Source organism: Sarcophilus harrisii, chromosome 5 (genome assembly GCF_902635505.1).
Source record: "Sarcophilus harrisii chromosome 5, mSarHar1.11, whole genome shotgun sequence".
Taxonomy (NCBI): domain Eukaryota; kingdom Metazoa; phylum Chordata; class Mammalia; order Dasyuromorphia; family Dasyuridae; genus Sarcophilus; species Sarcophilus harrisii.
In genome coordinates this window covers 116,029,344-116,051,944 of record NC_045430.1, presented here as the reverse complement: position 1 = coordinate 116,051,944, position 22,601 = coordinate 116,029,344, and the positions used below count along the sequence as shown (strand labels likewise).

General features: G+C 31.9%; 1 protein-coding gene across 2 annotated transcripts in view; it reads right to left on the bottom strand.

The window, feature by feature from the left end:
- Positions 1 to 20,211, bottom strand: part of SLCO1A2 (solute carrier organic anion transporter family member 1A2) — a 45,424-nt gene extending 25,213 nt beyond the window's left edge. The window contains exons 1-8 of one of the 2 annotated variants that reach the window (XM_031938426.1): positions 19,974 to 20,211; positions 19,008 to 19,118; positions 16,480 to 16,621; positions 13,311 to 13,443; positions 12,444 to 12,547; positions 9,214 to 9,360; positions 2,717 to 2,815; positions 473 to 682 (exon numbers count right to left, since the gene is read on the bottom strand). In XM_031938426.1, coding sequence (XP_031794286.1) covers positions 473 to 682; positions 2,717 to 2,815; positions 9,214 to 9,360; positions 12,444 to 12,547; positions 13,311 to 13,443; positions 16,480 to 16,621; positions 19,008 to 19,067 — 895 coding nt within the window. In that variant the 5' untranslated portion in view covers positions 19,068 to 19,118; positions 19,974 to 20,211. Of the gene's footprint in view, positions 1 to 472; positions 683 to 2,716; positions 2,816 to 9,213; positions 9,361 to 12,443; positions 12,548 to 13,310; positions 13,444 to 16,479; positions 16,622 to 19,007; positions 19,119 to 19,468; positions 19,596 to 19,973 lie in introns of those variants that run through there. The other variant, XM_003771160.4, reaches the window with a different exon arrangement.
- Positions 20,212 to 22,601: the final 2,390 nt, after the last annotated feature.

The following is a 22,601-nucleotide window of genomic DNA, read 5'->3' as shown; positions in this document are numbered from 1 at the left end:
AACAAGGGTGATATCCAAATAAAACTTTGGAAAAAATCTAATTTATTTAACCTTAGGGGTTTATACAAGAAGCAGCATAGTATAGTCATTAGAGAACCATTCTTGAAATCACGAACACTGAAGTTCAAATTTTATTTCTAATACATGGTAGCTGTCACCCTGATCAAGTCATTTAATGCTTCAGTGCCCTAGTCAATATTATAAATTGAAGAAGTGTTGTTTTGCATTGGCAAAATAAGTTTTATCCCCTGGAGTTGTGGCTACACTAAAATCAAAGATCTTTTTTCTTTTAAAAATTTTTTTCACTAAAAAAAGATTATTAATTAAATAATCAACATTAATCATAATTAACCATCTCAAAATAATATTGATAAATAAATTATATTAGTTTTATACCTAGCATTAGGTATAAAATATGTTTGTAAAGTAAGAAATGAATTTTAAACAACTAAATTATTTTTTGTTTACTTACCTATACTGATGTCCCTCTTTTCTGTTTTGCTTTCACTTCTCTCTTCTTCTTCTATAATATTTTTATTAGTTTCTAATACTACCTTTGGAAGAGATTTAGGCAAGAAAAGAAATGGAACTCCAGAAAGCACATTTGCTCCTGCACATACTAACAAACCGAGCCACCATGCGCCAACCCACCGAGTATCAGAAGGAGTTATGATCAGGTCATCTGGAAATAAATTAATATATTTTAAATTAACTCTGAATTCTAAGGTTTATATTACGTGGTACATCTTGAGATTTAGTTAAGTATAAAAGGATAGTTTTAGGATGTACTCATGAAACTCAGTTTTACCTTGTAATTTTTAGATATATAAGGTATAAAATTTATCAACAAGATGATTTCTTTATCTCCCATCCCTAATAAAGTGCTACATTTAAAGACACTTCGGAATATGGAGTAGACATGAAGTACACAGGATGAACAGTAATAGAGAGTTTGAATTCTACATCACTGGAGAGAACACCTACATTGAGGAGATCAGAGAGCCATTAGAGTATTTGAGCAAAAATTTTGAAGTGTTTTTGTCCAAATAAATATGTTTAATTTACATAAAAAGTCTGTTTCATTAGGACCAAATACCTCTGATTGAACATAGAGAATGGAATTAAACAGATTTTAAGTATGAAATACCTTAGTTTTAAACATATACAACACTGAGAGAATTTTATTTATTTTTTAAAAGGACAACATATATTAAACATTCAATGACAAAAGACATTAATTTTATTCATCAAGTTAAACAAAAAAAAATTCCTACATTTGTAGGACTTATTAAAGCCTAACACTTATCCCTCTGCTTTGCCCTTTATGTAGCTCCAGTTCCTGGATTCAGCTTCAGCATAGTAAAATCTTTCATTTTGGTACTAAGAACTCTTTCCCTCTCTCAATTTTATCTATGTGTTTAAGTATAAATTCAAATAGGAGAGACAGTTTGGGTTTTTATTGGCCTACAGTTTTAATTACATATAATAGATTAAGAAATAAAAGTGAGCATTCAGAACAACTACTAAAATTTCCTGAGCGTGTCTAAAAAGAAGCAGGTGTTAAAGTGAATAGATAAGTCATAACACATTCATCCCTTCCTATCTCAAGACTGAGTATCAGTACAGATTTTATTCAATATATCTGATCCAATCATTCCATTAACCCCTAGTTTGGAAATATCCTCACTGTTCCTATTACAGTTTACCTCTCTGCAGCCATTCCCAAAGGCTTCTCTTTCAGGTTTTCTTGCTTGTGATAATTTTTGTTTCTATTCTCCATAAATCTCCATAACTCCAATCTAAGAGTCATGGCTCAAGTGAATCTCCTGCAGGCTTGCAGGTCAGGGGTATGTTATGCAATAGATGTCTTCAACATCAATATTACAATTAATTCAGCATTCAAGACATAATATAACAATCCATACTTTAAAATTAAAAGTATATTTTGAATTCAAATGCAAAATTATCTCTTTTTTTTGAGACAAGGTACATCTGAGCATACTCAGAACATTTCATATGCATGTCCTTAGATTTTATATTTATTGTTGATAATCACCTCCTAAGATAGCTAATGTGGCCATATGAAAATCTCATTCCTCTCCTGGTATAGAATGAAGGCCTCAGGATTTTTAAATAGGAGTCAATAAATGAAGACAATGCATTATCAGTATATGCTGATATATAGTCTTCACTGTTTACTGGAAGCATTTTCTGAAGAACATCTTAGGAAACAGAATCCTACGGTATATTATGATGAAGCATTATGCTCTGGCCAGCCAACATGCTGAATTTTCTCAATGAAATTTGACACCAAGAAGCATTCAGGAAAATGCTTCTTGCTGAGACTTATCTGAGGGAAGGAGAGAGAGGAAAGGCGATGGGGGATGAAGAGTATTATGGGAGACATCTAGCCATATATGAAGTTTTTGTTAGTAAATATATGAAGGTTTTGTTAGTAAATATAGAGTTGAGTTGGATTTAAGCAAGGGTTGTGGGGGCGGGAAGGGTATTGATCCTTTCTCCTAAGTAGGCTGCACATTGAATGATAAAATCAAACTAAATGTTTAAATCATGAAGTCTTTAAGTTGCCCAATATCTTCCAGGGCCATGATTACAAGAATAAGGGGAAGTAAGAATTAATACAGACTTTTGGGACATCTTGTATTTCTGCACACACTCAGGCACACACACACACACGCACACACACACACATTACCTGTATTCACAGATCCAATGTCTACATACATTTCCACACAGAATGATGCTAACAAAAAGCCAATCAAAGGACCAATAATAGATCCTGTTTCTAAGCACCCTAAAAACAAAAGAAAAATATGAGTTTTCTGTGATCTTATACACGTTCAAAAACATGTAGCTACTATAATAAATGTAGGTCATATTCCAAAGATTTAAATGAATTAACTAAATTATATGTCTTTTTAATTTTCTTTGGAATTGATTATTTATATTATCTTTGTATGTGACATGTCCCACTATTAAATGGTAATATCTATGAGGCTAGAAACATTTTTGTTCAAGTTTTCACCTTTCACCATTGCCTAACACAGTTCTCTGCACAAAGAAGATGTGTAAAAATGTTTTAAAATTTAATTTTTTCAAGTATTTATCTAGCTAGGAAACTTGTTTCTGTAATATATGCTTATAAAAGAAAGAGATTTTCTCTACAACATTCTCGCAAAAACCAGTCTCATGATCTTATATTATACATTATACACTGAAACTTTGTTACAGTATATTACTTGTTTGTGAAACCAAGTTTTGAATGAGCTGTTGAATTAATCAAATTATTTCTTATAACCAAATTCTTTTAATTGGGTCAACCAAGTAAACAAGCCAATTATTATTTATTCATGTTCCATACAGTGTGATAAATACTAGAGATACTGCCTAATCCCACAATATACTAACTTCCTTGAAAAGTGCAACAAAATATAGATCTATTCTATTTCCTTTAATTCTTTTAACATTATATAAGGGGATTTGAAATAAGAAAGAAAAAAGGTAAAATAAGCAGGACCAAAGTAATATTAATTGGGTACAAAAAAAATTAATTAGTGTAATAAATCATAAAACAACATTAAATTTCTTAGAACCAAAAAAAAATTATCTTGATACACTTATTTACATGAAATAAGAGGATGGAAGGATAAATTAAAGAGCGTCTTAGTATTTATTATCCTATTTTCAACCACTCCCTTTTTAGAGATTATATATAAATTTACAAAAACACTAATAGTGTGATGCTAGGCAAGTCAATTAACCCTGTTTTCTTTATTTCTTCAGCTGTAAAATGACCTGGAGAAGGAAATGTTGGAGAGTTCCGTCAAAAGATGATCTACTGGAGAAGGAACTAGCAAACCATTTCAGTATCTTTGTCAAGAAATTCCATGGAATAAAATGATAAAAGAGATGATATTGAAAGATGGATCCTCTGAGAGGAAGGTGTCCAATATGCTATTGGGGAATTAATAGTATTAATGAAGTGGTTGTTCCAAAGCTGAAAGGAAGTTCAATTATGAATGTGTCTGATGTTGAGAGAAAAGTCCAATGCTATAAAGATCAAAATTGCATAGAAACCTGTAAGATCTATGAACTAAAGTGAGCTGAATATATTCAACAAGAGATGGAAAGATTAAGCATTGACATATTAGGTGTCAGTGACTTTAAATGGATGGGAATAGATGAAACTAATTCAGGTTATCATTACATTTATTATTGTGGACAAGAAACCCATAGAAGAAATGGTGTGGCTTTTATAGTTAATAAAATGGTGAGAATAGCAATATTTGGATATAATCTAAAAAATGACAGAATGACATATTTTAATACAAGGTAAATGGTTTAAATATCACAGTGACACAAGTCTATGCTTCAACCATTGATGCTAAAATTGATCAGTTCTATGAAAACTTACATCTAAAAATAACTCAAAAAATTTTCACATTCATGATAGGGGATTGGAATGCTAAAGTGAGAAATCAAAAGATAATTGGAATGACAGGTATGCTTGGCATTGAAGTACAAAATGAAGCAAGGCAGAGACAAGTAGAATTTTGTGTAGGCAAATCTCTGGACATAACAAGCACCCCTTTTCAACAATCCAAAAGGTTGCTTTACATATAGATAACATCTTGTGGTCAACATAGAAAACAGATTAATTATATACATTGCAGCCAAAGGTGAGGAAACTCTATTAAGTCAATTAAAAGAATACCTGGAGTTGACTGTGGCTCAGATCATGAGTTTCTTATCATCAAATGCAGACTTAAATTGAAAAAAAAATTAGGGAAAACCAGCAGATTATATAGATATGACCTAAATAACATTGCTTATTTACATTAAGTGGAGGTGATGAATAGATTTATTGGATTAGATCTGAGAGATAACTATCTGAAGAACTATGGTCAGAAGTTCATAATATTGTATAGGAGGCAGCCACAAAAAAACAAAATAAAACCACATTCTAAGAAAAAAGAACAAGAAAGAAAAATGATTGAGAAGACTTTATACATATCTAAGGAAAGAAAAAAGTGAAAATGAAATGAGAAACAGAAAGATATATCTGACTGCAGAATTATAGAGAATATCAAAGGGAAATAAGAAAGCTTTCTTAGTTGAGAAATGCAAAGAAATAGAAGAAAAGAAAAAAAGAGAATGGGAAAGATAAGTGATCACTTCAGAACAATTAGTGATATCAAGGTAATGTTTCATTGAAAAATGGGCCTGAAAAAAAGAAAAAAAAATTGGAATTTAATTGAAGTAGAAGAGAATAAGAAGAGGTGACAAGAATATGCAAAAGAACTGTCCAAGAAAGATCATAACATCACTGATAACTACAATAAGCTTGCTTTTGATCTAGAGCCAGACATGCTAAAGAATGAAGTCAAATGGATTTTTAGGAAGCATTATTAACAATGAGGCTAGTAGGGGTGATAGAATTCTAGCTGAACTATTTAAAATCCTAAAAGATGATGATGTTAAAGTGCTATGTCAGCAAATTTGAGAAGCTCAACAGAGGCCAGTAGATTGGAAAAGATCAGATTATGTCCCAATCTTAAAGAAAGACAATGCTAAAGAATATTCAAATTGCCAAACAATTGTGCTAGTATCAGAAAAGTTTTGCTTAAGATTCTGCTAGTTAGCTTTCAACAATATATGGAACAAAAATTACCAGCAGAACAGGCTGGTTTTTGGAGAGTCAATCTAACTATAGAACAAATTGCCAATGTTTCCTGGATTATGGAGAAAGTAAGAAAAGTTCAGAAAAAAGGTATTTTTGTTTTATTGAGTATACGAAAGCCTTTGGCTTTGTTCGTGACAACAAAATGTGGCAAGTCCTCAAAGATATGGGAATGCCAGCTCATACTACTTGTCTCCTGAGGAGATTGTATGTGGGTCAAGAAGCAACAGTTAGAATCAAACATGGAAAACTGGTTTAAGATTGGGAAAGGAGTAAAGCTATATATTGTCACAGTATTTATTTATCTTATATTCAGAGTATATTATATTAAATGTCAGGCTAGGTGAATTAAAATCTGGAATTAAAGTTGCTTGGAGAAATATCAACAATCTCAGATATGCCCACAATACCATTCTGTTGGTAAAAAGTGAAAAGGAATTAAGAATGTCCTTGATGAAGGTGAAAGAGGAGAGTTTAAAGGTTGCCTTGGAGCTTAACCTTAAAAAACTGTATCTTAGCAATTAGTCTAATCACTTTCTGGCAAATAGAAGGAGAAACAAATGGAAACAGTCTCAGATTTTATATTTTGGGGGCTTAAAGATCACTGCACTTTGTGATTGTTTCATGGCAAAAAAAAAAAATTTGCTCTTTGTAAGGAAAACTATGCTAAATCTGGACAGCAGAATGAAAATCAGAGACATAACTTTGCCAGCAAAGGTTCTTATAATCAAAACTATTTTTTCTAATAATAGTGTATGGCTGTGAGAATTGAACTATGAAGCTGAGCTCCACAAAACTAATGCTTTTGAACTGTGGTGCTGGAGAAGATTTTTGAATTGTGGTGCTGTAGAAGATTTTTGAGTTCCTTGGACAAGAAGGATATCCAAGAAAGAGATCAAATCAGTTTATACATACAGAACTTAATTCAGGCTATTCATTGAAAGGTCAAATACTGAAACTGAAGTTTAAATATTTTGGCTCCATAATGAGAAGATGAAACTCATTCAAAAAGATTCTGGTTTGGGGAAAGTTTGAAGGCAAAAAGAAAAGGGATATCAGAGGATGAGATAGATAGGTAATGCCATGAAAACAGTGATCTTAAAGTTAGACAGACTTTGAGAGATATTGGAGGACAAAAAGACCTAATGTACAAAGAGTTAGATATGACTAAACAACAAGAAATGCCCAGAAATCAACAATATAGAGTATGAAATTCAATAGGTAAATTCAGAAAGGGAAAAGAAAATAGTTAAGCAAGTATAACTCTGATAGGCTGAGATCTTTGATAATTGTCAACGTGAGTGACGATAAAAATATTATCAATGGAAGTAACTATAGGATCTGAAGCTACTTGGAGCTTCAAGGGACCTCAAAGAAAGCTAAACAGACTAAAATCTCTTTTCGGTTCTCTCCTATTCTACTCACCTCTCACGCAGGATAGGGCATTCATCTCTATCAATAGAGGAAGAATCCAATAACAATGAGCTTTGGGACTAGGATTACATAGAGAATAACTTCTCTAAGAAGTCAATGTCTTTTGTCCATTTCCCATTTTCCAGGGTTTAAGTGCTTATTTTAAATATGTCTAGGTAAAGTTGCTTTAATTACATTTTTAGCCAGTGAAAGCCAATTTGACTGCTATAGCCCCAACCCTGCCCCAACATATAAATATGCTGAGGCTAATTAAAAGCAGAGACTAGGCATTAATCTTTTCCAGCCTCTTGTTGGTACTTTTAGAGATAAATTCTCTTCTTCTCTATTCCTCATTCCTACTTTCTTTTTCAGTCTTCCTTCCTTATTAGATAATTTAGAAAATATTCTCATTTCTCTGGGTCTAGAGTTAATAAGTCAGACTCTCATTGGTATCATAGTAGTCCTTTGTCACAAAGAATATATAAATTTCAGTCATGTGAAGCTCCACGGCTTCAACTGCAACATTTGATAACCATTTTCTGGTACTCCCTGTGTGCTGCCTATCCACTATGGGCATGGAATCCATATGGCAAGACAGTTCTTTCTAATGGCTGTTTTCCTCTTCTCCTTGTGAGTCACAATAAAATTTATTAAAACTACCTGTGGGCTCTTCGTCTTAACCATAAAAATATAAGGTCTTTCTTAGCTTCAGTTTTCTTAAATCTGTAAGAAGATTGGACTAGATGATCTCTAAAATTTCTGCTGTCCTATAATATAATTCTTCTAATTTGGAAGTTTTGACTTCTATGTTTCAGACACTTACTATAGTATTTCTCTCTAAGTTTCATAAACTTTCAAAGTCATTCCTTCTCTGGATTTTTGTAACAACCTACTTATTGGTCTTTGTTGCTACAGATATAGCAATAGAAAGCCTAAGGTCACCTCTACAACCACATTAAGTTATTGGAATGAGGAATAAGGATAAAAAAGTGGTATTTGAGAAATATCCCAGCAGTTTACATAGTATAGAGTGTGGAGGACAAACAACTACAAGCAGAGAATCCATTAAGTAAAAAATTATGGAAATCTAGAAAGGAGGTAATTATGAAGGTGTTAAGAATTGAACAAGAGTAGAGACAGTCAACCTGGTATAGGAGGACACTATGGAACTATGACATATGTTTATTTTTGGTTGTGGAAGGGACAATGAAAGACAGGTAGAAATAGGAGATAACTTCTAGAAAATTTTGGCTAAATTGGTAATTATGAACTGGCGCATTGACAGTAATGGAAAGACAGGAAAGAATTGTTTTGAACTCAGTTGTTACCAATTGGCATTGTAAGTATAAATGTTCTGTAAACAATTACAGGCACATTCTAAACAACAGAAAATATAGATTTGAGAGTCATCTGTGTGGAGGCATACTATTCTCATATTCTCCTTAGAAATATTAAGAAAGCATATTTAAAATTATCCTAGTCTAAAGCTTTTAGACTTGTCTGAGAGGACAGTCTTGTAAATCTTCTTAAACTTGATCAAGTCTAAAACAATGTCCTGCTCCCCTCTCTCTAGATCAGCTCAGGAGGGGTCCTGAATGAATTAAATTGGTCATTTGGGCAAGGGTAAATAACTCTTCATTGATGTACATTCACCAGATTAGGATAATGATCAGAAGTAAAAGGTGTATTTGTTTGAGTTCACCTTTAATCATATGAAAAAAAAGTATCTTTAAAAAGAGTGGTCAAAAAGGGCTTAAATGGTTTTAAGAAACTGATCCTCCAGAGTTAGGGTGAAAGTCATGATTACTGTTAGATTTGATGAAGACAATTGTTAAGTGGATTGCTCTCTAAACTCTGGAATCTTAATTGCGTGACATACAAATCATGATTTCAAAATGATTTGTTTAGAGAAATGCCTGAGGACATGAATGGACTTTGTCAATTTGGATAGTCTTCTATTTTTAAGTAGGAAATTGGTTAGCTTTAGGGAAGATTGGAGGGAGAAATTATACATTAAGTAATAAATAATAACCAAACAACAGCATTAGAATTATTTTTTAACTCAGTGAAACAACACACAATTGAATTTTCAAACTTACCAATATATAAAGGAGAATTTTCAGTTTGGGCAAAATCTTCTATATAGGAAATGCCCAAAGGTTTGATGGGAGTTTCACCAATTCCACGTATTATATTTCCTACTAATACATATAGCCACATTGATGATTTGACTTCATTTGTACAGTCTGCAAGTCAAAAAGAAAAGGAAGAATCTGTGATAGAATTTTTGATGTTGATTTTAAAAGTGATTACAGTGCTTCTAAATTTTAAAAGTAAAAGATTTCAAGATTTATTCTATATGACCATAACACTTCTATTATAAATATCCCAGTAAAAGAAATAGGTCATTAGGCAAAAGGATCTAGAACATGGGGAAAAATAATCTTATACATCATCTTATCATAAGATCATAGATTTAGAGATGGAAGGGACCTTAGAGGCTATTTAATCCAATCATATTGTTTTAAAAGTGAGAAAAGAGAGATCATCTCTTTTTCTTTTTCTTTATCTCTATGACTATCTCTATGTATTTCTATCTACATCTTTGTCTATGTCTGTGTCTACGTCAATGTTTATATTTAGACCTAAACAGATAAATTGATGTCTCTACTTAGACCCAAATAGATAAATGGATAAGTATCTATTTATAGTATCTATAGTATAAAGTATCTTTAATAGATAGATGATATAAAATAAATTTTATTTATATGCATTATGCTATACATATACATACACAAATATATACATATGTGAATACATATGTATATGTAGTGTAAATAAAAGAGCTAGGTTTCAAGCCCAGATCCTTTTATTCCTTTTACTCTTTCCATAATAATACTAATTCTGGTATATTTGCTCAAACAGAAAAATGCTTCAGAAGGAAGCCAAGGGGAAAAAAAAACTGTCCTGGTCTATTCTCATGAATGACTGAACATTTTTAGGAAACAAGGTATATGTGTGAGGAAATAATGAGGGGAAGGAGATAGTCTCCTTCCTTGATGCTATTTATACATCTGCAACAATTAAATCAATGGCTATATGGCCCATTGGAGAGAAAGCTGATTTTAATTTTCCTATCTCTCCCTCTTTGGTTCTGTGACCCCAGCCAAATTGCTTAATCTTTTGTGTAAGTTTTAGTTTAGGTATGTAAGATATTTTAAGCATTATAGAGGACAATTGAACTACAACTCGATTCACATATTTTCAATTTATACAAAATTGTCATTTTTGTAGAAAGACTATTAAAATCACAGTAGTAATGTTTTAAATTAATTTTAAAATTATAGGGATAATTTAAAAAATATTTTAAAAACCAGATCTATGATTTTCAGTATGGAGGGTTCCCAGTGAATGTTTTTCTCTGCCAATGAAAATTATTAATTTCTCTGAAAATTATAATTTAAAAAATAGTCAGTAGATTTTATTATGGGGATAATGTAGTCAGATCCATTTCTTGAGAGATCTCCATAACAAATCAATACAATAAAGTAAAACTAATAATACAATGACATGATCTGAAAGTAAATTTCATCATTTTCATCATTCATCATTCCCCTCAACCTTTCTATTTTTTTAAATCAAAAGAAATCTCTTTGAAAATTATAATCTTAAAGAATGATCCAAAGCAATTCCAGTAAACTTTGGATGGAAAATGCCATCTGCATCTAGAAAGAGAATTATGGCACCTGAATGTGGATGGAAGCATACTATTTTCATTTTTTCCTTTCTCATGGTTTTTCTCTTCACTTTTGATTTTTCTTTCTCAATATGACCCATATAGGAATATGTTAAAAATGAATGTACATGTATAACCTATATCAGATTGTTTGTTAGAGTGAAAAGTAGGAGAGTAAAGGAGGGAGGAAAAAAATTGGAACTCAAAATCTAGCAAAATAAATGTTGAAAGACATTTTTATATGTAATTGGAAAAGATAATATATAATTAAAATAAAATTAAGAAAATAAATGTATGCCTGATCCTATCAATCTGGGCAGAATGAAATCAGTTTCAGGGTTGCTTTGAGAAATCAGATCTGCTTTAAGATGTGTATTCTATTCTAAGGTATGTATATTGATATTTAGTTCAGGACACAAGTAAAAAACCCTTCACTTTAAAGTGCTGCTAAAACTGAGGAATGGCTAAAGAAACGTGTCATGAAGCACTACCAAATGAAGAAAATCTTGTTGATCTTTGTAGCACACACCTACCTGTACTTCTAAAGCCAACCTAGAAATAGTTCAGTGAGGAATATGAGGTTGCCTTTGGTAAGGATAGCCTCCTTTAATACCTTTAATAGTATTATCTACCATTGGTGAAGAAGCCATTTGGAAGTACTTGAAATGAGGATCACAATGGCTTCAGTTACTTCAGTTTTGACAATTTACCATTATAGCACACCATGGAGGAGCAGAGATCAGCATTCATGATAGCTGGAGTTGGTAGTTTACTGGAGGAACTGACTGAACTAGACAATGATTATTAAGAGAACAGCAAGAAGAAAAAAAAGGAGAAAAGTCACAAGGTGAAATAGGATTACCCTATAACTTCCTGATTCTCCCCTGTTAAAAAGAAAAGAAATATAATTCAATTCCCTTGAATCTTTGAATCTTTGTCTCTTAAATAACTCACCTTTCTCTATAACAACTTGAATTGAGTCAGAAGTGATCACAACTATTTGTCTAAACTTCTAAAAATTCTTTATTCCTTATCCTAAACATACCTTGATCTTCATATTTAGAACAAGTTTAGAGATTAGACAAGAATTGCTTTTCTTCATTCATGATTAAGATGTTAACTGTTAAGATATCTTTAATGATTGTTTCTTTTTCTAAGAAGAGATCTTTTCTTCATTTGCTATAGCAGGAACCCATAATTTCATTGACAGAGGCAATTATTTAGGAAGAAACTGTTTCCACCAAAGCATATAAGCCACCACTCTACAATTATTATAAATCTTAGATTGTAAGCAATCTGTTGCCTGAGGGCACTGATTTAAATGTTGTTTTTGTATCAGAGATTGTATAATAATTGTATAATATTTGTATAATTGTATAATAATTATATTATATAATATAATTGTATAATAATTGTATCAGAGATGAGACTTCAAAGCAGACTGCCTCTCTACTATACTGTGTTTCTTCTACAAATTCACCTCACTCACCAAACTACACATTTTAATTCAAGATATATTATCTCATTCAAAAGGCCCAGAGTACCAGCGAATTTCAAAGGCACAGAAAATGGGGCATAAGAGAAATAGGCCACCTGAGGGATCTTCTGTTGGTGTGATAATCTGAGTTTCCTTTCTTATGCACAGGAAATTACTTGAAGAGTTAGATGTCTTTGAAACTGTAGTCTCATATTCATATCTATTTGAAAAGAAAATATTTTAAAGTTGCTAATAAAGGAAATATGAACATTGGCCAGATTACTAACTTTATCATTATTAGATATACTTGGTAGATCTTACCCAAATCCAGTAAGGTACAATAAATAAAGTTTTCCACATTGCTTATCATCATCATAATAAGGTATAATTGATGGAAACCTTTTTCTTAATGTAAATTTACATCTACCCTTTCCAGTTAACTCTTAGTACACAAGTTTCTGGATTACAGCTTTGTGTATTATCCATAGTGCATTTTCAATACCTTACTGATTTTATGGTATCATCTAGTATACTTTTATATCATTTTACTTATTATTATCTAATATTTTAATAATAATAAAATGATTTAAGTAGAGCTAACAAGAAAGTTAAATCCACCAGAAAGAAAAAAGAATGATGTCTTTATGTAGACAACATAACACTATATTCTAAAGGTCCTGGAAAAAGAAATACCTATTTTCATTTAATTCTGGAAAAGCATTGTATTAAAAAAAAACTTTTAATCCCATAATAGAAAATGAGTTTAAGCATTGGTCTACAAATGAGAAAATTATGTAACCATGAAAGCTGAAGTGAAAGGGCAAGGTCATTTTGCAAGGTGGTGAAAAAGAAGTCATTCTTTCTAAGTCTCTTTCCAGTGGTTTTTCTACTATTAAAAAAACTGTTTCTGCAAAAGTAAATCACAAACTTCATTTATTAAAGGTGAAAAATATATCGAGTCATCAGGATATTGAAATACTTACGGATCCATTAAGAAATGAGGTAATGACTGCAAAAAGCATCCGATGCCCATAGTCATGCACCCCATAGCAATCAACATAGGTCTATGCATTTTTGTTCCAAAGTAACTCACAAATACTATCAGCAAAAGATTCCCTAGGAAAAAGAACATGTGTTTCCATTTCTAAAGACAAAGTGTGATTTAAAATCAGAGACTCAGAGAATATCTTTTGAAAATGCAGGAATCTGAAGAAAAACAATACCTTTGGAAAGTCTAAATACTCTGAAATAATAGTGATTTATCAATAAGCAAGAATTGATTAGGCTATTACTGTATGCTAGCCACTGTGCTAAGGACTGAGAAAAGGAAGTCAAAAACAGTTCCTGGGCTCAACAAGTTCAATTTGAATTGTGGAGATGACAGAGAACAGTGCCTGGTGCATAATATATTTATTTATTGATTGATGTAAATGTCCAGGTTCATAGAAGATACAATACACCGAGTAGATGGGAAGTAATCTGATAGCAGGGCCCTAGTAACTGGGGCAACTTGAAAATGTATCCTGTAGAAAATAGGATTAGTGAACCTGGTTTTTAGTCTAGCTTCTGTAATTTACTAAATGAATGACATCAGACAAATAGTTTTATTTCACCTGAGCAATTCTCTTTCTCTTGGATTTTGTGAAAGTAAAGGCAAAAACAAAAACAAAAACAAAACCTTCCCAACTACTTCATTGAATTGTTGTAAGGGCTGGATATAATACAATTTGATTGTTAAATACTTTGTAGAATTTTTTGCAAATTTTAAAACAGGAAATAAAAGTGTAAAGATTTTTTAATACCGAGTCACTCTGTAATAAGAGAATTCTCTGTCATTAGAACTCCTAGACCATAAACTATTTTATTCTGGGTCCTCCAGACTGTAGTGTTTATTTGATAACAACTTCCTTCCCCCACAATATATTTATTATATTCATTGTTAAGGGTAGCTGGATAGCAGAGTGGATAGAGCATGGGCCTGGAGTTAGGAAGATATGAATACATATCTGACCTCAGACACTTACTAGTTTGTGTTTTCTTGTGCAAATCATTTAATCTCTGTCTGCCTCAGTTTCCTCAATTGAAAAATGGGTGTAATAATATCACCTACCTCTCAATGTTTAAGAGGATCAAATAAGGCAACATTTGAATAGCACTTAGCACAGTGCCTGGCACATAATAGGTACTTAATAAAAGCATATTCTCTTCTCTACTTAAGCAGTGGTAAGCTAACCTTTCTCTCAACGAAAGATGTCAGCGCAGCCTGAGAAATAGTAAAATTTGAAAAAGAAATTTTAAAAATTTCATGAGCACATAGGGATAAGCTTATTGAGAATAGGAACTATGACTTTTTCATGTTTGTATACTCCACAGGTCCTAGCATGGATCTTTATCCTAACATTAACTAATGTCTACTTATTGAATAAATGAACAAAGATATGAATGAATAACTAAAGGCATCCAAAGTGGGATGGGGCTGCTTCAAAAAAAATTCTTCAAAAGATTAGATATTCTAGTGGAAATAACTTATGGCTTGCTAAGAATCTAGCATCAGACAATCTGAGCTTCAAGGAATCTCTGAAATCCCAGTGCCAGTCTCATCTATATTTGAATAAGAAGCAACACAAAAATCTACCCAATACATGATCATTGATCCTCTGCATAAGAACCCCAAATGATAAAAAGCTATTACATCCTGAAGCAGTCCATTCTACTTTTACATATGTTAAATTGTTGGGATTCTTTTTTTCATATTAAATCTAAATATAGTTTTTTTTCCCACTTCATACTCCTGATTATACCATGAAGAATGAGAGGGAGACAGTGTGGCATATTAGAAAGGGAAATGGATTTTAGAGAAAATTAGAAAAACAATTTTCTAATGTTTTTAAAGTTATAATCTAATCAAATTATAAAAGACAGCAAGATGATACCCATATCAGATGATGAGGAGCAACATGATATGGTGACTAGAAAAGCAACTTAAATGCCAGCAAAATTTGGGTTCAAGTTCTATCTCGATTCATTTTGGTTGCAAGAACCCTGGGCAATTTACTTAAATTCTTAGTACCCAAGGTAATTCCTAGGTAATCATGCCACTCTTTTATATATCTTTAATGTCTTTTTTTATCACTATTTGCCATCTACATTTAATTAGTCAAGTTGCCCAAACCTCCTCAATATGTGCTAGACTAACCAATTACTATCCCATCTTTATCCTCATCATTGATAAACTTCTCAAAAAAGCTGTCTATGCTCAGTACTACTACTTCACTATCCTTTCTCTCTTTAGCTCTTCCAATATGACTTCTGTCTCCAAAATTCTACTGAAATTGATCTTTTCTAAGGTCACACATTATCTCTTCATGACCGATTTTAAGTCCAGTCTTTACCTTCTCTGTAATTTTTTTTTTAACACTGATGAATGATTAGTTAATTTTCTGTGTTAATTCCCTACTCCAATAAAATCATAGATTTGAATGTTCTATTCCCTTAAAAAAAGAAATTATTACATTTAAATGTAGTCTACACTACTCGGTGTAGATAGTTGATATATTGTGGAGAAGGGAACCTAAACTTCTGATTTCACCAGGATAGGGAACCTCCCATAAGAACATTCCTTCTATTTGCACTTACATTGCAATTTATAGTCTCAGAAAGTTCCCTGGTCATTGAGTAATTGTGACTTACCTAGGATCAACTAGCTAATATGTACTGAATGCAATATTTGCATGAAAATTTTCTTACCTCTGTTTTCAACTCTCTAGTCACTTTGCCAAGGTTATCCTTCATACTCAATTATATGCCAACAAAGCTTGGGATTTAAAATAAGTGGATAAATATGTCTCAAAATCTAAAATTCTCAAATTAGCAGAATAGAAAGTAGGAGTCTTAACCAATTTATTTTTTTGCAAATTTTGATACTACTGGGGCAGTATGACTAAGGTAGAACCAAGATAGATCAACTGGCATATGCAGTACTTTTAAGAATACTTTGTTTTGAAATAAATTCCCAATATAATTAAAGAGAACATTTACCTTAAACTTACCTTCCCAAGCAGATCTTGAAGACAGGCATATGACAAAGATTTAAAGATATTTTATATCCACTGTAAATAAATAATAATTAACATTGTAAACACAAACAATTACCTATTTCAAAACTTCCATTAATAAGTCCAACCAGAGTTGTTGAGAGATTAAATTGCCTTTCCAGTTGAGTAAGGATGGAATTTAGAAAAGATCCAGACAATGTTTTGGAGATATAAGCACATATCAATGCCAATAGAAACACCTGGGAAAAAATAAGGGGAAATAAATATTATTTTCCTATAAATTTAACAAGTTTTTTTTAATGTATTGGATTTTTATAATTTAGTTATAAAGTTGATTTCCTTAGAATGAATGAATACTATTTCCTCATTAAGCCAAATTTGAACTCAGAAAGTTCAGTCTTCCCTAACTTCAGGCCTGGCACTCTATCCACTGTCCATCCAGCTGCCTACAAGTAATAATAACAATAATTAGCATTTGTACAACATCTATTATGTGCCAGCCACTGTACTAAGGGATTTACAAATATTATTTTATATGATCCTCACAACAACTCTGGGCAATAGGTATTATTTATCTCCATTTTACAGCTGAGAAAACTGAAGAAAACAGAATTTAAGCAACTTGTATAGGGTTACCCAGTTAGCAAGTATCTGACATGGGATTTGAATTCAGGTTTTCCTGACCTTAGGTACAACCACCACATGATCTAGCTACATCTCTACTACACTTTTTTCTCTCCATGTAACAACCACTATTTAAGGAGGAGAAAACTCATTGTTTCATATAGTTGCCATAATAGACTATTGATCATATTTAATAAACAATACTTTAATTCTATCTCATATCTAACAATCACTTCCAGAAGCATTTTTTGATCTCTGTATCAGTGTAGCATTTTTTAAAAAGCATAGGTTGATTAAATGGGGCTTTATGTCAATTTTCTAGTCAAATGCAAATTCATCCAAAGAAATTACATGATCCTGCATTGCTTTTGAAATTTGGATCATGCAAGCAAGCAAATTAGATACATTGGCCCACAGTTTATATTTACATTTAAATAAATCTGTAAAACTAAAAATTTAGGTACTCTTTCTAGACTCAAATCACACCCCATCCATGACTTGTGGCTCTTGTTCATGTGTCAAAAGTTCTTCTTGTCTAAATTATTTGGAAAATTTGGTTGCACACTACTTACAGTACCACCAACTCATACAGATTTTTCCAAATGTTATTATTGACATATGCCCAGTGAAAAAATACATATACATACACACACACACACACACACACACACACACATATATATACACACACACACACACACACACATATACATATGAACTGTTCCCATGTTTTATGTGATGAAAAGTCCCTGGAAACAAATTAAGTTTTAAAACTGTTCTTAGTATTTTGATTTTATATTCTCAATTAGCTGATATTCTCAATTATCTCTCTTTATATTCTCGATTAGTTTATATTCTCAATAGCCTGACATTTTAAAACAGATAATGATTTAATTATCTTCTTTGCTCCAGATTAAAATCTTTTATTTGCATTAGTGACCAAAACAGATATTTTGGCATGAAATCAATGGTGTAAGATTGAATTTGAGATCACTTTCAATAAATAAATAGATTTTCCTGGAGATTTAGCAAAACAAAAACCAAAGTGTGTTAAAAGACATTTTATGAGTATATTGATATATATGTATCTATATGTTATCTATATATCTAATCATAGGTCTATGGTATATAGATATATACATCTTCACATGCAAAACAGTGATAAGAAAAACACTCCAGTTTTGATGTAGTTGTTATCTAAATATTCATCTTAATTTTCCATTTCTCTTTGTTATGTATAGATTTTTCTTACCTATACCTGAATGATAGTAAGCAATCATTTCAGAAAAAGCATATTGATAATAGTGTCTAGGTAGAAACCATTTCTACTTAATGGCTGTCAAGAATTCAGAAAAATACCCGGATAATACCAATAAAAAGAAAAGACAGTTTAATTTGGGTCCCATAGGAATGGGAGGAAAAGTGTCTGCAAAGTCAAATACTGAAGGCTGCCATGGAAACAAAAACATAACGAGAATAGACATTTTGATGGTAAAATTAGCATACTGGCAAATCTGGATAAAGCACTTGTACTAAATTATTGTGGAGAATTATAATTATATGAACAATATGCTACTATTCCATTTTGCCGCCCTTTAAAAACAAAACAAACAGAAAAAACAAAAAACAAACCAAAACCCTACACTGGATCAAAATGTGAACCTGATAATCTAAAGTGCAACATTTTAAAAATGAGATCATAGAATCCAATATTTTCTATAGAATAATGATTCTCCCATGAAATTTGCTTCTAAACTAAATAAAAATCCCTATACCTTTTGAATGGTTTCCTACTCCAAGTATTTTTGATAAAAATCTTTGCAATAGTAGTGCCACACAGAGGCACCTAAATTTACAAAGTAATGTCGTGTTTCTTTGAAATAACTGGTGACTATATAATTTGTAATTTCTATTAGATAAACCAACCAAATAAAAATAATTTCAAGGTACTGTTCAAATTGCTACATATATGCTCAGATAATAATTTAATAGATTCCATACCTTTATCTTGGAAATACATTTTAATTGGTGTGTTGCGATCTGTTTATCAGTTTCTCTCATGTTCTTCCAAGTACACCTGAATGTTTATTTCTTGACAGTCTTTACATTGACCTTTTAAAAATAACAAACAATAAAGTGATGTTCAAAGGCATAATTTACTCTAGGAATTCTTAGAGGTTGTCTTATTTGATCTAAATTATTTGAATACACTGCAAAAAGTATTTACAGTAGTGTTTATGAGATTCTAGATAATGATATTGCTAGAGAAGACATCAATATAAGCTTTTCTATTGAAAAATGGCCAAGTTAAAGGCAGTGTTGATTACTTTTTAATGAATAATAAGAATGTTAAATAACTTGCCAGAACCCAATAGTGAAAAAAAGAACAATTCCCCCCCCCACAACAAACCTCCTCCTACCCCCAAAATAAACCCCAAATCCAAAATTGAAAATTATAGAACCTTATCTAAAGGAAGCTCTTGATATCTTCAGCCAAAAACAAATAGAACTGAATGTGAACTTTATGGACAAAGATTTGAAAACAACCAAGCAACCAAAAACTTAACATGCAGTTCTTAGGAAGTTAAATATTAGTTGTTTTTGCTGAAAGCTCTTTCAGTAATCTTAGTAAGCCTTAACAATTTATATTTGGATAATATCCAAATTCAAGTTTTTTGAGTTCCAGGGCTTCTTTAGAATCTGAGGAGGGAAAATAAATTCTGGGAAACTTCTGAAGCAAGGAAACAATGCAAATGGAATGTTAATAATCAGACTAGGCTGAGTAAAACTGTTAAGTAATGTTTAGATCCAAGAAAAAACTCAAATTGCAAGTCAGGAGAAATGGATTATGGGAAGATCAAATTATACTGGTGGAGAATAATGGAACAAAAAAGAGGAAACATGGAAGGAAAAGGGAAGGAACCAGATCTTTCTGAAAAAAAAAAAAGTCCAAAGGGACATACCTACCTTCAAGAGACTTATATCATCCACATCATGTTTGATCTGAGATATCTTTTGGATCTATATCTATATTTGTTTATCCTGAACAGTAGCTTGGCCTTGAAAGAGTCAGCTCATTAAAATATATGTATAAGTTTGTGTATACTTCAGTGAAAATTGTAGCAGTGTTCAGTTCAACGCCTTTGCCTATGAATCTAGGGCAGTGGAATGGACCAAAGCCAATGTTTTTCACTTTGACAATATTTCTTTGAGTAGGGCCTCTCAAAGTAGCCAACAGAACACAGTTTTATTTTATTTAAATGCACTGAGTGCAGCCTATTAAAAGTGTGATTCTGAAGGGCTTTAGTATAATCAACCTTCTTTGAATTTGATAACTGCCCAATTCCGGTCCTTACATGAATGAAGGTTAGTTAATTTTCTAAATACTTACTGATTCCTTCCTTCTTTCAGCTGTTCAATTAACATTTATAAGGCATTTTTTGGGTTCTGGGGTGCTATAAAAATAAATAAGACATGTTCCTCTTCTGCAAAGAGTTTAAAATCTTGGAAAGACAGACAATAATTGTAACTTAAAGTAGAATCATAGAGGAATGAAAGATATCCAGAACATGTTCAGACCCCATCAGCTAAGAGGGAGTTTTCATGTAGATGATTATATGTTAACATGATTATATGCTATATGATTATATAATCTTTATTATATAGGTTATATAGATATAACCTATATATATGTATATATATATATATATATATCTTTTATTATATAGGGCCTTTGTCCCTATGAGGTCAGGTTTATTTCAGTTGCCTTCCCTCAGTCCTAAATACAGTGCACCCATGTTAAGAGCACCCATAAAATTCAAGATATCTGTAATTGTTTTTCTTGTCCTCTGCCTCCCTTATTGTCACTCTTTTTCAAGTGCCCTTAGAATTCTGGCTACTTTCCTGGGCAGATTTTGGCTAAAGATAGGAAATTGCTTCAGAATCTTTTTGGTATTTTTGATTGTAGTTTTTCCCTAGTGCCATATTGTGTGTGTGTGTGTGTGTGTGTGTGTGTGGTGTGGTGTGTGTATGTATGTATGTATAGATATACATACACACTCACATATAGATAGATATACATTTATTTATTAGGTTGCATACAAGAGTAACGCTGTTTTTTGACCTTTCTTTAACTGAAAAGTCTCTCTTTTGTCCTTACAATACAAACATTTCTTAGGGCAGTATTCTATATCTGGACAAAGAAAGACTTAAAAGGTAAGCCATAGCCAGATTATAGGAGGTTTTAATATCAGATGCTGAGGATATCACCATCCTACCAGTTAGCAAGATTTACAGTCTTAGTTATTATCCTTAATCTATTCTTTTTCCTTTCCTTTTCTTTCTTTCTTTCTTTCTTTCTTTTTTTCTTTCTTTCTTTCTTTCTTTCTTCTTTCTTTCCTTCCTTCTTTCCTTCCTTCCTTCCTTCCTTCCTTCCTTCCTTCCTTCCTTCCTTCCTTCCTTCCTTCCTTCCTCCCTCCCTCCCTCTCTTCCTTCTTTCTTTCTTTCTTTCTTTCTTTCTTTCTTTCTTTCTTTCTTTCTTTCTTTCTTTCTTTCTTTCTTTCTTTTTCTTTCTTGGATAATTTTTCAACATTAACTACAGCACAAACTTGTGTTTCAATCCCCCCTTCATCTTTCTACCCTCTCTCCTAGATGGCAAGCAATCACATATATGTTAAATATGATAAAAATATGTTAAATTGAATATGTGCATACATATTTATAAATTATTTTGCTGCAAAAAATCAAATCAAAAAAGAAAAAATTGGAAAGAAAATAAAATGCAAACAAACAACATGAAAAAGATGGAAAATTCTATGTTTTGATTCATTCTCAGTTCCCACAGTCCTCTCTCTGGGTGTAGATGGCCCTCTTCATCACAAGATCATTGGAAAAGGCCTGAATCATCTCATTATTGAAAAGAGCCATGTCCATCAGAATTGATTATTGTATAATCTTCTTGTTGCCATATATAATGATATCTTGATTCTGCTCACTTCACTTAGTATTGGTTCATTTAAGTCTCTCCAGGACTCTCTGAAATCATCCTGCTGATCATTTCTTATGGAACAATAATAACCCATAACATTCATATACCAAAGCTTATTCAACCATTTTCCAACTGATGGGCATCCACTCAGTTTCCAGTTTCTTGTCACTACAAAAAGGGCTGTCACAAACATTTTTGCACATGTGGGTCCTTTTCCTTCCTTTAAGATCTCTTTGGGATATAAGCCCGTAGAAACAGTGCTAGATGAGAGTATGCACATTATTTGATAGCCCTTTGGGTATAGTTCCAAATAGTTCTCCAGAATGGTTGGATCAATTTACAACTCCACTAACAATGTATTAGTGTTCCAGTTTTTCCACATTTCCTCCAACATTTGTCATTATCTTTTCCTCTCATTTTAGCCAATCTGAGAGGTGTGTAGTGGTACCTCAGAGTTGTATTAATTTATAGTTCTCTGATCTATAGTGATTTAAACACCTTTTCATATGACTAGAAATGGTTTTAATTTCTTTATCTGAAAATTGTCTGTTAATATCCTTTGACCATTTATCAATTGGAGAATGGCTTGAATTCTTATGAATTTGAGT